Source organism: Tigriopus californicus, chromosome 9, assembly GCF_007210705.1.
Source record: "Tigriopus californicus strain San Diego chromosome 9, Tcal_SD_v2.1, whole genome shotgun sequence".
NCBI lineage: Eukaryota > Metazoa > Arthropoda > Copepoda > Harpacticoida > Harpacticidae > Tigriopus > Tigriopus californicus.
In genome coordinates this window covers 5,351,721-5,366,961 of record NC_081448.1, presented here as the reverse complement: position 1 = coordinate 5,366,961, position 15,241 = coordinate 5,351,721, and the positions used below count along the sequence as shown (strand labels likewise).

General features: G+C 45.6%; 1 protein-coding gene across 2 annotated transcripts in view; it reads left to right on the top strand.

Moving 5' to 3' along the window:
- Positions 1–738: 738 nt before the first annotated feature.
- The window catches only part of LOC131886769 (homeobox protein cut-like), a 50,720-nt gene continuing 36,217 nt past the window's right edge, over positions 739–15,241 (top strand). For both annotated transcript variants that reach the window (XM_059235170.1, XM_059235169.1), the window contains exon 1: positions 739–1,221. In XM_059235170.1, the coding sequence (XP_059091153.1) occupies positions 1,054–1,221 (168 nt within the window). In that variant the 5' untranslated portion in view covers positions 739–1,053. The remainder of the gene's footprint in view (positions 1,222–15,241) is intronic.

Below are 15,241 nucleotides of genomic sequence, written 5' to 3'. Positions count from 1 at the left end.
ATTAAAGACATCTCAGATTTACCGCAAATTCATCCATATGCCCCCGGGATTTGTAAAACTCATTCATGGACAGGGTAGAAATTCGTTATTTCGAGGCAAATTCCCTTTCCCATCATTTTCCTTTCTTAAACGACCTCAAGTTTGCGAGTGTTCATGCCAATTTGTCACAACGTGAAAAAAAATGAAGAATTAAGATTTATTACTCACTCATCGTGAGCCTAGCGCACGCCTAGTTCGGCCAGTTCGACGCTAGATGGCATGGGGTGTGATCTCTGGCCGATCATCGTCAGGCTCGTCAATGTCCGCTGACGTTTTCTCAAGCGCGGTCGATAGAGTTCACGGTGGCAGAGAGGCTGAGCTGAAGCTGCGCTCGGGCCTCACAGCCCGACATAGAGAAGGAGCTGATCTAGAGCGCAGGGGACGCTGCACCGTCATCAGCCTCACCAGGACCGCAATCACCACCATCGCCGTGCAGCAGATTGCGGGCGAACGACCGAACGACCGAACGAAGGAAGGAAGAGCTTGGTGAGTGATCAAGGGCGCCACAAAAGGAAGAATCGACGAAGGCGCCGGCGACGACGACGAGGACGACGACGGAACGATCGCTTCTTTTCGATCAGAGCTCTCTGTCCCGATTAATGATAGCTCGATCGACTGGGACCCCATCAGAACAACACCCGGAGAGGAGAGAGCGATTGACGAGGGAGGGCGCGCGCAATCACCCACACTACCAGTCCATTCCGAGACGTGAGGTCGGACAGAGCAATATTGAAAGCCTTAATTCATAATATTCCATTGACATATCCTGTCTTGGGAATCAATCGCCTCTTCACACTTCAGAACTTGGAAAAAAACCACCACCAGCCACCAATTCTGAGGGTGGATTTGATTCCAACCCAATAGTGAACCAGAACAACCCCGCGCACTCCAAATTGGATAGTGACTCTTTCGGACCCGGTGATCAGACCCTAAGAGAGGCATTAGCATCATCATTTCTAAGCAATGTGTTGTGGTGCTTGTTTGAACTATTAGAATTGACAGCCATCGACTGTGATGCAGACAGCCATCAATCCCGCTCCAGCCGCGAGACTCACATTGAGCTCGGGTTCGCCGCCCTCCTCCAACAACCACGCCCAGACCTCGGAGGGTGGAACACCACCTCCATCCACTACGTCGGGGAGCGAGGACATTGCCAGACGATTGCAGCATGCACTTCAAAAGGTAGGCATTGGCGAGAAACTCGATTAGTTTGAAATCCTTGGGGGATTTCAGTGATTGGGTTTGGGCAGCAGCTACAAGCAGCTGAATGCTGATCCATGTCCATGGCAGGTTTATGAGGAGGGGGGGGGGTTCCAAAATAGCTCCGAGGCAAAGCCCTAAATGTTTTGTTTGCGCTTTGAAAGGCAATATTGCCATTCGTATTTGCACACTGAATTAGCCACAAAAACCAATCTTATTTGCTATTGAGCTTGTGCATTGACCAGAGAAAACGTCAGCCGCCCGTTGGTTCCTGCTCCTCGCTCCTCGGTTGAGCCATCAAGTTGGCGAACGAGTTGAGGGTTGGTCGGCGTGCCTCTTGTATGTAATACTTGTTGTTGTTGACCAAATGGTCGCAGCAGTGGCTTTTCCTTGCGAACCAATCCCGTGGTTGTTGGTCCAACAAATTGACTAGTGGAACCATTTATGCACTCACTCGGGCTGCGCTCGAATCGCTGCAATTCCAATTTGTCGTGGAGCCCTTGGCTTGATTTATTCGGTTTATGACCAATACTTGTCGTAACAGCTTGTCAATTCTAACTGGCATGGATATATGTATATGTTTGTAGTCAGTTAGTCTGGCAGGCAGTCAGTCAATTGGTACTTGACGAGATCAATGGACTGTTTTTATTGTTCGCCACGAAGCCACAAAGTTTCTGATACATTCATGTGTAGTAGGTAAGGGAATAGCTGGTGTCTTGAATAAGTTGAACCTCTTTACATGACCAATCGGCAATCACTCTTACCACCTTGTTTCCTAAACCTGCGGTATCCAACGAGATTTCCTAGTCCAATTCGCATTGGTTGAAGGGATCGTGGTGGCTCCTGGTTCCTCGGGTGTTCTCATTTTTCTCACTTTGAGACGTGGTTCATTTTTCATCTCTCTCGCCCCATGTCTTCTTGATCTCGGGGAGGATATTGGTCGAGCACTGCTCATTCTGGAGAGTATGACCAAGTTCTTTGGAACACGTTCGACAGTTGATCTGTCAATATTTTTCTCCCCCATGCAACTTTCAGACAAGACTCATTTTTCTTTCATCCTACCACCCATTATTATTCTTGGGAGTATTGCTGATGGCACACATGGGCGAAAGGAGACCAGATTATATTGATAGCCTTGTCAATATCAGCCTATCGGGTCGGGTCGGCCGAGCGAGAAACAGTGAACAACGCTAACGGGGCTTTTCCTTGAGCTTGCCAGCGTCTCATCATCTTTAATGCATGCAACAACTCCAAGATATATTCCAAGGATCCTCAAAGGGAGAATCTTCAGGATCCTCTGGCTAGTATTGCATGCACTCTTTGGCATAAGTTCATTTTCATTTTATCCAAGACCACTTAGTTAACACAACCCTCCACGTTTGTCTCATAATAAAGTAGTCCCTCGTCGTTCACCAGTCAATATTGATAGACACTTCGATGAGGGAAAAGCTGAGGCAAGACCTTTCCCTTAATTAGACCCGTAATTAACCGATCCGGGACAGAATTAGTCTAACCTCATCGATGGCTCCTCTTCTATCCCCTCGGACGATTAGTACACACGTCTGGATGGGTTGGTGGGTAGTTGGTTGGTTGCTCTACTGAAGCCAGTCAACAAACAACAACACCAACTACAACAACCTACATTTCTCGCCGTGGCAGTCAACCAGTGGGCTCGACGACCGCTCTTGGTGGCCATTCTTGGGCGAACAGGCTGCTTTGGAATGGCTGGTCTGGAGGGGATTGCTCGGACAACAGATCGATCTTATAGTGCTGTTATTAGCCGATATTGACACGAATGAGTCAGTGAGCTTGCTGATTCTTAGAGAGCCGTTTCCCTTCCACTACAATACATGATTTCATATGAGCAACATGTCTGGGTTTCTAGCCACGCGATTCGCCCCAAAATAAGGCGAACTGTCATGAAATTAAAAGCTACCAATTTCGTTAGTCTATATTTTAACATCATCTTTGATCAAAGGTGTTTGACATGATGATGAAAGCTGAGAATGAATGTTTATTTTGGACCTCGATCCCTTGTGGGTTTCGGCGCACCCCAAAATCAGAAGTTTTTCATTCTCCAGCTTCTCTTTTCCCTTTCGTGTTCCCTCCTCAAGTGTTGCCTTTGTTGACTTAGAGTGTAAAATCAATCAGATTCAACGTTGTGCCTTCCAGCAGATCAGTTCACGTGCAACATTTGATCTTCAGGCGCTGAATCATATTGACCACCCAAAACTTGCGGGATTTCGAGATCCCGAACTCTGCGGCTTTCCTTTTCCTCTATTTCATCTTCTGATTCGGATTAGGTGGTCTCAAACGCTCTATCCGTAACTGCGTCACTTCGTATGACGACTATCCTACTGTTATGATGATGAATGCGTGTTTCAACAGATTGGCCTTGATTGAACAGAACGATAAGATTGACACATTGTTTTTAATATCAACCGTTGCTCTTTTTTACGTTACGTTTGTTAAGCACCTATATACCCAACACTGCCGTCCGCGCCTATGTTGAAAATGAGCCCGATCGTTCCCGAGGTGTTCACGTTTTTTCAAGGTGTATTATCTGCCTTTACGTATTGTTCGCTCTTCTACTTCTCTATTTCCCGCCGAGTTCTCTGACCCAGATGATCACAAGCCAGGGAGACCTGGAAATTTAGCCATAAAACTGATTTGAATCTGGGATTGGCATTGCAAGTTTCCACGGTCCCTCCAACTGGTCGGCCAAACACTTGTGCCTCGACCCCCACGGTTGTTGTAGTTGTTGTACCTACGTACAAATATCAATATGAATGTGGCTGACTGAGGCCAATTCATCCTAAAGTCATTCACTTTGACAAATTAATGCCCCTGTGATTGCAAAATTTGACATGGAAGGAAGTTGATTGGGATCACATCGAACAAAAAAACACTGGCCCAGAGCGAGGAGAACCAAAAAACAATTACTCGGTGCCTTTGTATGGGGGGGGAGTTCTGATGGTGCGTACTTTGTATTACTCTTCTGTACACTTTTCCAGTAGTAAAGTAAGTGTGGCATGCATGTTCTTGTGGTTAAGGGTTGTAATTTCAGGCCCAGGCCACTGGTACAGACAGGCATGCCCATGCACTCGAGCTACCCTGATGTCTGAAGGAAGTCTAGTCAAGAATTGGTTTATGCACTCCCTCATGCGCTAAAACACTGAAAGAGCACTGGATCTACCCTCACTTTCCTTGAGAACATTCAACCGCAAGAGGGAATCCACTTTCAACGCTTCTTTCGTAGTTTGTGATCAGAGCATTGTTTAGAGGTAATGGGTAGAAATCCTCAGATGAACTTGAAAGTAGACACCCATCAGATATTGTTGAACGACTATTTTGTCAAGTGAATGTTAAGAAAGGCGAATTCCCGCTTCACTCGACGATGGGTTTTAATTATAACCCATTACTCCGGGGTCAATAAACAAATTCCAATGCAAAGAACAGCTTTGATGTGCAATATTTTAGCCCTTGTCTTCCTCTATCAATTGATTTGTAAAGGCTCCCTCTTTCTTCCTTTGAATGGCGAGCCGATATTTCAATTTATTGACAGATTGAATCATTTTGTAGATAGGGAACATCAAGGCAAACAAAAGGACCGATACGTCTCTATTTGGTGCTAATATCGAGTAACGATTTGTTTTCCCTGGAACCATTATCGTTAGAATTGAGAAATGATTTGTCCTCTACAATGTGTTAACTATAAGAAGAAATAACTATGTAAGTATGTAGTAAGTAGTGGTGTGCATAGTGCATAGACACGGAGGCGTTTAAATCGAGGAAAGGGAAAGCAAACCGCGCAGTGCACTTATGAATCAATACCTGTAACTAAACTCCATCACTAATCAAGGAAAAGTTTCGGACCATTCAATCAACTGAGGTTTTTTTTGTATTTTGGACGTTGTTTCTGCACAGAAAAAGTCAGATAATGTCAGGCAATCAGTAATTTGGATATCTGCCCTCCCTTTCCGTGCTGTAGTATGTTGGTTTCTTGCTGGCTTTATTAACGCACTCCAATCACGAGAGACAGATCCAACGACGTTCGTTTACTCACCCTTGTCTGATGGACAAGAGGTTAGTGTAATCAGGTCCGAGCACATGCTATACATGGTGGGTCAAACAGGAAGCATTTTATTAATTTCGATGGCATTCAATTTGGTACCTTGTCAAGGAATAGGATTTGTGTGAGAAACTGAATTATTTCCCGACCACCCCGCAGTATCCTGGGCCATTAAGAAGAAAGGTTTTAGGAGCTCTGATTCGAAGTTTGCACAATATCGGTCCGATCACAGTAATTATCGACCCACTTCTTTGCCAGTCTTGTGCTCTGAATGCGTGCGTGTGTCAGGGGCGGTTGTAATGCATAAAATGGGCTGGATTTATAGGTTTTGGTGGCTTGGCTTGAAATTACTGTCATTTCTGAGCTACGGACAGGCAATAACAAATCGATGATGGACAAAAACACCGCGATCGGATCCCAGTGGCATGATTATAAATGACAATCTGATATTTCACGAGTCACTAATAACTTGAGCCGTTGATTTTTTGCAATAATTACTGGCAATCTTCGGCTCAAAAACATCCTGAAAACATGGCACGTAAAAGCCAGCGAACCTCATTCACGAAATCATGTCAATGAGCAAGAACATTCAAATGAGTGGGATGAGTGGCTGAAGCCGGCCAGCAATTGTACTTGTCCTACATGGCTGTGATCGGTGAAATATCATCAACCCCGGACAATTGGCATCTGTGCAGCAAGCAGCTGCTTCCTCTTCTTCCCTGGCTTTGGATGAGGCATCAACTCATCTGGAAGAGGGAAAAGAGAAGAAGGAGTCTTACCACGCCAGCCTCTGTCGCGTTTGGCGTTGGGTTTAGGAGTGCCATTGCTGATACTCTTGTAGTTGTTGTTGTTGCTGCTGCTGTTGTAGTTGTAAGGAGGCCTTTTCCTCCCTCTATGACTCGCCAGGCTCTCGATGAGCTCTGACAGAAAAGGAGGAAGAGAGAAATGGAGAGGAGAGCCAACCAGTCAGACTGGTTTGGTATTCATTCGGCCTGTTGTATTGATATAACTGAATTGAGAAGAGAAGCAATAATAAATCGGTCTCACCCTCTTTTCTCTGCGGGGTGCTCCCATTAAGTAAGTGGGTCGGGTTGATCAGAGGGAATAGTAAAAAGCATAGGACAGAGACCCAACTCGTGTTATCGAGCATTACATCAATGGGCCCTTTTTGAGGGCAAACACTTGAACTTGTTTCCAAAAGGTGAAAAGAAGCTTCGATGTTTCAATAGAGGGATGATTATCGGCCAATCTTGTTTAAGTACCTTCTGGGGGGTGGTTAGGGTGAGAAACTGAGAAACCACCAAGCAGTTTGTCGCCTGGATGGGGTAAACTTGCGAGTACTTTGGTAGTGATCACAAATTCATGGAAAGTTTTGCACCCCTTTCCTTTCCTCCTTAACCATCATCGAGGCTTGCTGTAAGCAGTTGGTACTTTTTACGTAGCTATTCAATGAATACGTAGAAGACTTCATACTAGTGCTGACTTGGAACTCGTGAAAGTCACCTTTTCCTTCCCTTCTGGTGGCGAGGAGCATATTCTTTTATTATGATCGTCAATCTTGCCTTTGAATAGGGTTGTTTTAATGCCAAAGATCGATTGATACGAACAAGAGAGGAGCTCTGGGAAAGGTTCATTAGGAAGGCGAGGTGGATTCGCAGGAAAGTTTTCGCGCTTGTCGTTTTGTCATATCTGATTCCATTCAAACGCTCACTAAATCGTCGTCATTAGTCATCCATCTCCCATTTCCATTCCTTTGTTTGAGACAATGCAAGTTTAGTGGTTGTCGATTTCCATTCAGTTCTTCCTGTTCCATTCTTCGTCTTTGATCAAGCTTAACTTGACTTGAAGAAGTGAAACTGGCGTTGTAAGCTTGCAAAAGAAAGGATGCCTCACCAAAGACAGAGAGAATAAATGGCCATTGCATGTCAATCCTGTCCCCGTTTGAGACCCTCACTTACACCACCAACTTTTATTTGAGAGCGTTAAATGAGGGTTATACAAGGTCTCCATCTTCTACTATTATGCGGTACAGCCAAGGGTTTGTGGATTTTCCGATTTCCCCCTCCTCGCCGACATTTCCCTCCCCCTTTTAATTCCAAACTTGTTTTGTCTTTGTCTCATTGATTGAAACTTTTTACAAATTCTATCCCATTTGTCCATAATGGGAGGATTTTTGTCTTTGTCTCCGAATGGTCTCCTCAAGTTTCCTTCTGCACTTTGTCTCGCTCGAAGCCATAAGCTAGCAGCCATAAGCTGTGGACTACAGTACTACATATATGCATATGTACTCGCACCCCAGCCGTGGCACATACAATACGATAATCCTTTCATGGCAAAAAAAGCTGTGAAGTGAAACTTGGCTCCAAAGCATTGATCATGAAAATCACGGGATTGAAATCACTCGATGGCCATTGACTCTTGAATGCAATGGGAGACAATTCACACTCGCAATTGCGTCGCTTTTTTCCTTCCAAGTTCTCTAATTACGACGGAATCACTGGACTGAAACTAGTGGTGATCTCTTAGCTTCCCTCTCTCGAAACACATTCTCTCCTCTCAATCAATTTCCAGAAATATGCCTTTTGTCTGTCCAGCAGTCACCCATTAAAATTGGTGCACATGTAAGCTTACTAATCAATTGAAAGGATGCATTAATTCACGCCATTGTCATTGCCATTTCATGCAAGCAAAAATACATGATTAGTGGGAATATTTTAAGTCGGGTCCATCTCCATTTAGGCCTATTCATAAAAGTTCAAACAGACTTTGCAGCTCACCATGTAGGCATTGCACACCATTCCATACCTTAACGTCCGCTTCCAGAAATGTCAATAAAACAACCATTGGCAGAATTGAAGACGTGTAGTTAATTTCGATCCTTTACTTTATGTACGCTGTATAATACATTTTCTATTGTGATGGAGAGCAAAAATGTCTTCGTATGAGTCACGTTGAACTTTGGCAAATAGTCGCCGATCGTTCAAACGAATCTGGCTTTTTTTGTCCAAATCAATATTCCCCTGACAAACTGGTTCCATTGAGCACACACACACACACACACTCACTCACACATAGCTGAGCTAATGAAGGCAAGCTGATGCCATCATCAAACCAACCCTTGACAGCAGCAATGTATGTAAGCTGGCTTGCCTATATCCACTCACGTATGGTTCGCTGGTGGCTGACAATTCATTCACCCCTGGCTCATTTCCTAATTAAAATTCTCGTTGATCAGCGAGCGTTTGGAAAGCCTCAGGCCAGCCAGCAGCTTTTCCCTCAACTTCCATTGGATTTCCTACGTAAAAAAACAACAGCCAGAGTCTGGCAAGCAAATATTGGATGGAGGAGATGAACTAAATTTTGGGGACAGAAGATAATACTGTAGGCCAATCAATTTCCGTGACTTCAAGTGGAAAATCTGTGGTCAGCATCTTAACTCTGTCGTGTTTCGGAGTACAATTACTGTGCAAAACGAGATGATGTTTAGGACATTTTCCCGGTGGCTCTTGGTTGTAGGTGAATGATTGCGAGACAAAAGTCCCCCTTCGGGCTCTTTCCTTTAGCTTGGATGTGCGCTGTGCGACCAAAGTCCAAATTTCATAGAAAATTCTAGACAGGAGCTCTCTTGGTCAATCAAAGACCAACGGAGGGACGGTCGGACGTCCTGTTGGTACAATACGTCGTTTGAGCCCACATTCCGGCATTTTGATCCTTTGAGACTATCCAGGCACTCGAGTAAAAGGGGTTTCCAATGGCACAGAGACCGATGATTGACGGCATCCCAATGGCTTCTCAATGCTCACGAACTCAGCCGATCCTCATAGCCTTTGAGTGAGAGTGAGAAGAGGACGAAAAATCCCCAATCCATCGTGGATCTCAATCATCAAAAAGAGAGCTCAAAAAGGATCATGTGAGGTACTGGTTGTGCTCTCCTCTCCGCTGGCCCCAATGTTGTGTTTACCCCCGCCTCGACGAGGCTTTTTCTGATCCCTCTTTTGTTTCTTTGGTATTCCTCACGATACTTTTGCCATATCATAGTTTTTGCTCCGGCTTTTATCCCCTTTTGCCTTACAATCATCCTCATTTCACGTTGCCTCTTGGGTCCTCGTATAGTAATGTAGGAATACTCTTCCATCGCCACCGCCAACGCCACCATCACCAGCCCGAAGCCCTCTTCTAGATCGAAGGGGTCCAGTATTCGTAGGAGAATGCAGTAGACTAGCAAAAAGCATGCCATTGATTGGGGAGCCATTGATTGAATGCCTACGTCTGATGATGGTCGAGAATTTGTTGGTGGTGGGAGCGGAAGTCAAAAGCAAAATAGAGCGACCCTAGTCCAGTGAACGAGAGCTCTGCACTCACTCACTCACACGCACACACATGGGTAGATGAAAAGGGGGAAATTTGCCGCAGTGTTCCATCAAGAGAAATTCTGGCCCTCTGATCAATTCCAGAACCATAGAAGGAGGCAAAAGCAATATTGGAGGCCACCACCATTTCACTGCCATTCTAGTACACAAGCTCGTAGCACTATCAGGGAGCGAGAGAGAGAGAGAGAGAGAGAGAGAGAAAGAGAGAGGTCGAGCATGATTCGGGAGTCGCTGGTGATGGTGGTCGTCTTCATTTTCGAAGATTGAACGATTACCGAATGAGAGATGGCTTGAAAGCGAAGGGACTCTTTTATCGAATGACTCCCGCCATTGACTGGGCGGGCTACCCCAAACTGGGAGCAAGTCCAATAAGTCCTTCTGGCCTTCATCTTCTCCTCCGTCGTCTCCAGCCGGTTGGTGATCGAAAAAAACGGACGAACGGGTTCCAATAGCTGGGACGTCTCCTCTCCGTTGGCTCGATCCTGTCATCTCCATAGAGATTGAAGGTACTTGATTGACCAAGATGGATGCCAATGACGGAATGGCCAATTGCTCCATAATGGATGGTGGTTGGGCTCGGGAACGAGAGACCTGATTTTCGGATATATTGGAAAACCCTCCATTTCACAAAACTGGCCTTTCCTCCATGGCGTATCAGACATGCTACTACAAAATGTGAGAGTAATTAGCGTGCCTCTCGTCACATTAATGCATATCAATGAGCGGTAGCTATTGTCTTAACAAATGCTGTCCCCCCCATTTCATTGCTATACAAAAGCATATGGCTTGCAAACCTCTCAAAACCAACCAATCCCATGGATTATTTCTAAATGACCATAATTGGTGTGCTTAACGAAAGCAGCCTTCGCTGAGCGCACTTTAGAAGCGAGCTCTCAAAATTGCGCTACAATCGCGACAAAAGCTAGGTACTCATTGTTGCATACAGGTTAATAGATGGATCCAAGTTTCCAAATGGGATCATCCGGCTTTCTCCACGTAAAGTCGCCCGGAATCGCGTATTCATTATTGATTTCTGAGTGTTGGTCGGTCGGGTCGTGTTGATCCAACAATTATCCATACTCCCATTCTCCATTATTTACATTCGGTCTTTGGGTGATCCATATTCCGATCAAGAGTCAAGAGCATTAGTCCTGTATTGAGGCTTGGGCGGAACACTGTATGTAAGGGGGAGAGAATGGTCGATTATTCTATTGGTAGAAGACGTCGTATTTGCTCTTACCATCAATATACCGATATCCTTGTCGCATTGTCAATGCCCCCTATTGAAAGCCAACCCATTTCTTACCATGTTTTCCCCTCTCTCATAGGTAAGCCCCTCGTTGGGTCCATGCTCAGTTGTGTTCGTTTGAGTACAAACAACTAGTTTGAATTATGTGATTTGTCAATCTCCCATCGATGAAGACAAACAATGATTTGATTGGGTGAGTTTGGGTTTCCATTCGTTTCATCGGGTCCGAAGTGATGGATTTGTGTTGATATCAGACAGTGCACACGCCGTGGGTCCGATCCTCTCAATCGAACAATGAATGGAGGGAATGAAAGAAGGAAGGAAGAGTATGCACAAAAGAGATCACTTTAGAAAACCTCAAATCCGTGTAGGACCAATCGGCTAGATATCACCAGCAGACTTCGTCGTCTGTACACAAGCCCTCCGATAGGAGCATGATATACAATTGTGGTTGAGTACGTACAATGAGAGAAAGAGCCCATATTGGAGCATTAGGTCGAGGGGATCAATTCAATTGAGCTGTCCTTTTGTGCCAAAATCAACCGCCATCCCTGCTTTTGGTGCTCGAAGCTCGTGGTGGTGTATGGCTCTGAGGTAGAAATGGGCATTGGTCTGCCCTTCTTTCCCTCGTTTTCACTCCCTCGAGTTCTCTCTCTCTCTCTCTCTCTCTGTCTCTCACTCACACACACACACTCACATATCCACACACTAATATATCGTCTAATGCGATGGACAGACAGACACAAGTGCTTTGATCGACTTTTGCTTCATTTGTCACGAACAGAGAGAAGCAATCGTAGTTCACAAAAGATCTGCTGGGCTTTGAGCGATTTTCTCTGTCTGATCCACTCCTTAGATTTCTAGGTTGATAATGTGAACCGGAGGCACGTCCTCGTAAAGCCGGGGCTAGGTACATGCTCAGTCCGAACCACCCTGGCTCTTGTCCGTGAAGTGCTAAACCCCTGTTATTATGTGCCAGATCTTCGCTTCATGATCACCTCGAAAATGTGGGGAGGTAACATGAGTAGGGTTGAGAGGAAGCACCATTGGAACCTTGGAACGGCACCCAAGGGGCTACCAGGAAAGGCTGCGAGGAAGCAGTGAAAAGAATGGCGAACCCTGTTATTTTAGCCGTTATCAATAATCATCGAAACTCGGGAGAGGAGCTCGAGGCATGGGAGTGTGTGACTGACTGTCGGTGTGTATCTGAGTGCATGTGGTTGGGGGTTTGTGGATTATGGCATTGGCGAGGTCTTTCATTATCAAAAGTAGTCATGAAAAAGCAAACCATCCGGGTCCAACGGCACAACTCCACCCTTTGGTTTCCCCTTTTAGCTGATTGACAATGGTTGGTGGTTCCACGAGTTTCAAGCGGCAAATGAGTGTAGTACTACGTACAACTGGCACTGGAACAGGTCGTCTATTGGCGTGGTTGAAGACCAAGAAGAAGACGAAAAGACGAAGAAGCCTTGGTGAGGCTCTCTCTCTCACTCTCTCTCTCTTTCTCTCTCTCTTTCTGTTCCTCTTCCCTCGATCCTGAATGTTCTCCCTCTTGTTTCCTGGTCTTTAGTGTACCTTGTCGTAGTGCATGCGATTGATTGACTTTTTACCACCTGATCCTAAGAGCCCTTGGATAGTATGAGTCGTCGAAGTAGTGGCTGGTTCTATTGCTGTACTATTCCGTACCTTACTGGTGACTGGGTGCTCTTTCATGGTTGCTCTAAATGAGAAGCGAGAACAAGGATCGAAGCCAGAGAAACACACGCAAGTTCGCCCCAGTAATTAGTTGCAGAGAATCCAGGTGAATTATAAGGAGGCAAACTTGCCAAACAAAGCAATCATAAAATGCTTTGTCTTCCTGCTCCACCAGAGCCAACATCAAAGTCAGCCAAATGAACTCCTTAGAATTGGCCCAAATGGTTTCCCAAAGCCTTTTTCATTGAGCTCTGGGAACTTTTAGCCACATGCGAATGCTTCGATAAAGCACGATACTCTCTCTCGCAGTGTTCTTGTCTGGGATCCACATCTTCTGTACAGAGGCCGACTAGCCAGTGCCTTACTTGATCTTGTCCTGCTCTTCATGCCGTCTTTTATCATGGCGTAGTGCATACTTTTTATTTTGAATCCCTGCGAGAAGATCAGCCCTTTAAGCTAATTTCCATACAAGAGAAAACGATGGTATAAAACAAGTCAATCTTTTGTGAGGCTCAAAAGAAAAGTGAACAAGAATGCGACAAGTCATAAAATCCCTGTGAATGGATGGAAAGAGACGAAACATGACACGACGGAGATGGAGGCTCCCAATATAGATTGCCAATTCAAGCAAAAGACTTTCTCCAAGCAACCCTTGTCGTACATGCTGGGAACAAACCAATGATCTCCCCCTTCTTGTGCGCATCGTTTGCGCCACGTACTCTCCGTAGTAGTGTACTTCTACGCTGAGATCCTTGGGCTATGGGTTTGTGCTTGCGTGCGTGCGTGTAGTGTCGTTTCATTTGGGAAACGCGCCTTTCTTTCTTCAAAATGGGCAACAAATTTTAATCCATCTCTTGTGAGCTGAGACCATATCTTTGGTTGTATCTTGGAAGAAGGCAGCTGCTGCATTACAGCTCGGGTGTGTGTCTGGCTTGCTCTTTAGTCTCTTCCAAGAGAGCCGTGGGATTAGACACGCTTCCATTAATTAAACCCCCGTCATTGATAGCTTCTTTTTAGTTTATTGGAAAGCCTCGATACATGAAAGGGAGAGGAAGACGGAGAAGAGGAAGACAAGGAAAGAAGACCAGAGACGGCTCCCATTAGAGACAGCCTCAATGGCGGTGGTAGTGGTGGTGGTGGTTCTCGGGGTACTTCTTCTTTTTGGTCTTCTACTCTTCCCTTTTCATTCCAACTTGCTCTTACCATTTCAAGCGTCCTGCTAGTATACATAGAGTCAAGCAAACCTTCGCAGTTCGTTCGCACTACAGCCCTCATACAACGTCTCCTTCTGTTTTTGGCCATCTGACGGCTGCTTCTTCTAGTACTCGTGGGTTTCGGTGTTTCCTTACACATGGAACAAGCCGGATTCCATCTCGTGTTAATGTTTTAATTATTGATTTTATAGGAAGGCATTCTGGGGTCTAGGAGCAGTGCAACCCACTCAACAAGCAAGTGAGCCAGCAACCAACCAAGCAAAGCGGCGAGAGAGCCTCTGTTGAAAACGCAAACCGACACCACCTTAGCAAGCATTTCCCTGTTTTGAAATTGAGAGCTTGTTGGCTGGTAGGAAGGTGGGTGGGTGGGTTATTTAGTTAGTTAGTGCGTGAGGGAGTGAGTGAGTTCGCTGGTCTCTGGTACAACCATTACACTTGCATTGCCAATGGTTTACGACTTTGTTGGTCCAGGCGGAGTTGAGCGTACTTGGAATGAAGCGATCACTACGACCTGATAACTAGAAAGCCTCTCAATGACCTACCCGTCGATGGCTGATTAGAGGGCAAGTCTAAATGATGATGATGGTGATGGTGAGGACCAGGAGAAGTGGTCTCCTCGCGATTCAAGTACCCCCCCTCCCTGGAAAGTAAGAAAGAAGTCCCTGAGTTTGACTGACAAAACCACCATGACACACCTCGCTCAAAAGTTTGAGTCTGGCCACAAGGTGAAGAGACGAGGACGGAAAGTTTACAGTAAACCATTAATGAGCTTCAAAAAGTGATTGGGACTCACACACAAACACACACGCACACACACACACTCACACACGCTATACAAGTTATGACGAAGTGCTCGATCAACAGACTCCAATCTCGCCATCATAGCTTCTAGGCAGCTTGCTCGTCAGCTTATCCTGATGTTAATTTAGGTCCCCTCTTGATGAGCCGCGGGAAGGAAGGAAGATGGGCTTCGATTTTGCAAAATGAAATAACAAATGTTTGCTCTAGGGTGTTTCGGAAATTGAACGTCCCTCTTTCTCTCGCACCCAGCCACCCACTCTCACGCACCCATTCCAGGACCAACACGTTCAAACACCCACTCACTCTGTAGTCAGCGGTAGTCCACGTTCGTTCCCGTTTTGGAACGAACTCTTTGAAACAACATGCATAATCGCTGGTTGTCTAGATATGAAGGGTTAAACTAACCTTGTTGGAACCCTTCGAGATCCCATTTCCAAACTCCCAAGCTTCCACTCACTTCTCCATACCATCTATCATTAATTTGAAAATTCCCTCCAAGCAAGAAGACTGCGCGGTGTGTCGGAGAACAACAACAAAAACCTCGCGTCGTTCTAGCTCGCCTTCATCAGCCTTTGAAGGCAATGAAGCTGGCCAAAATGCA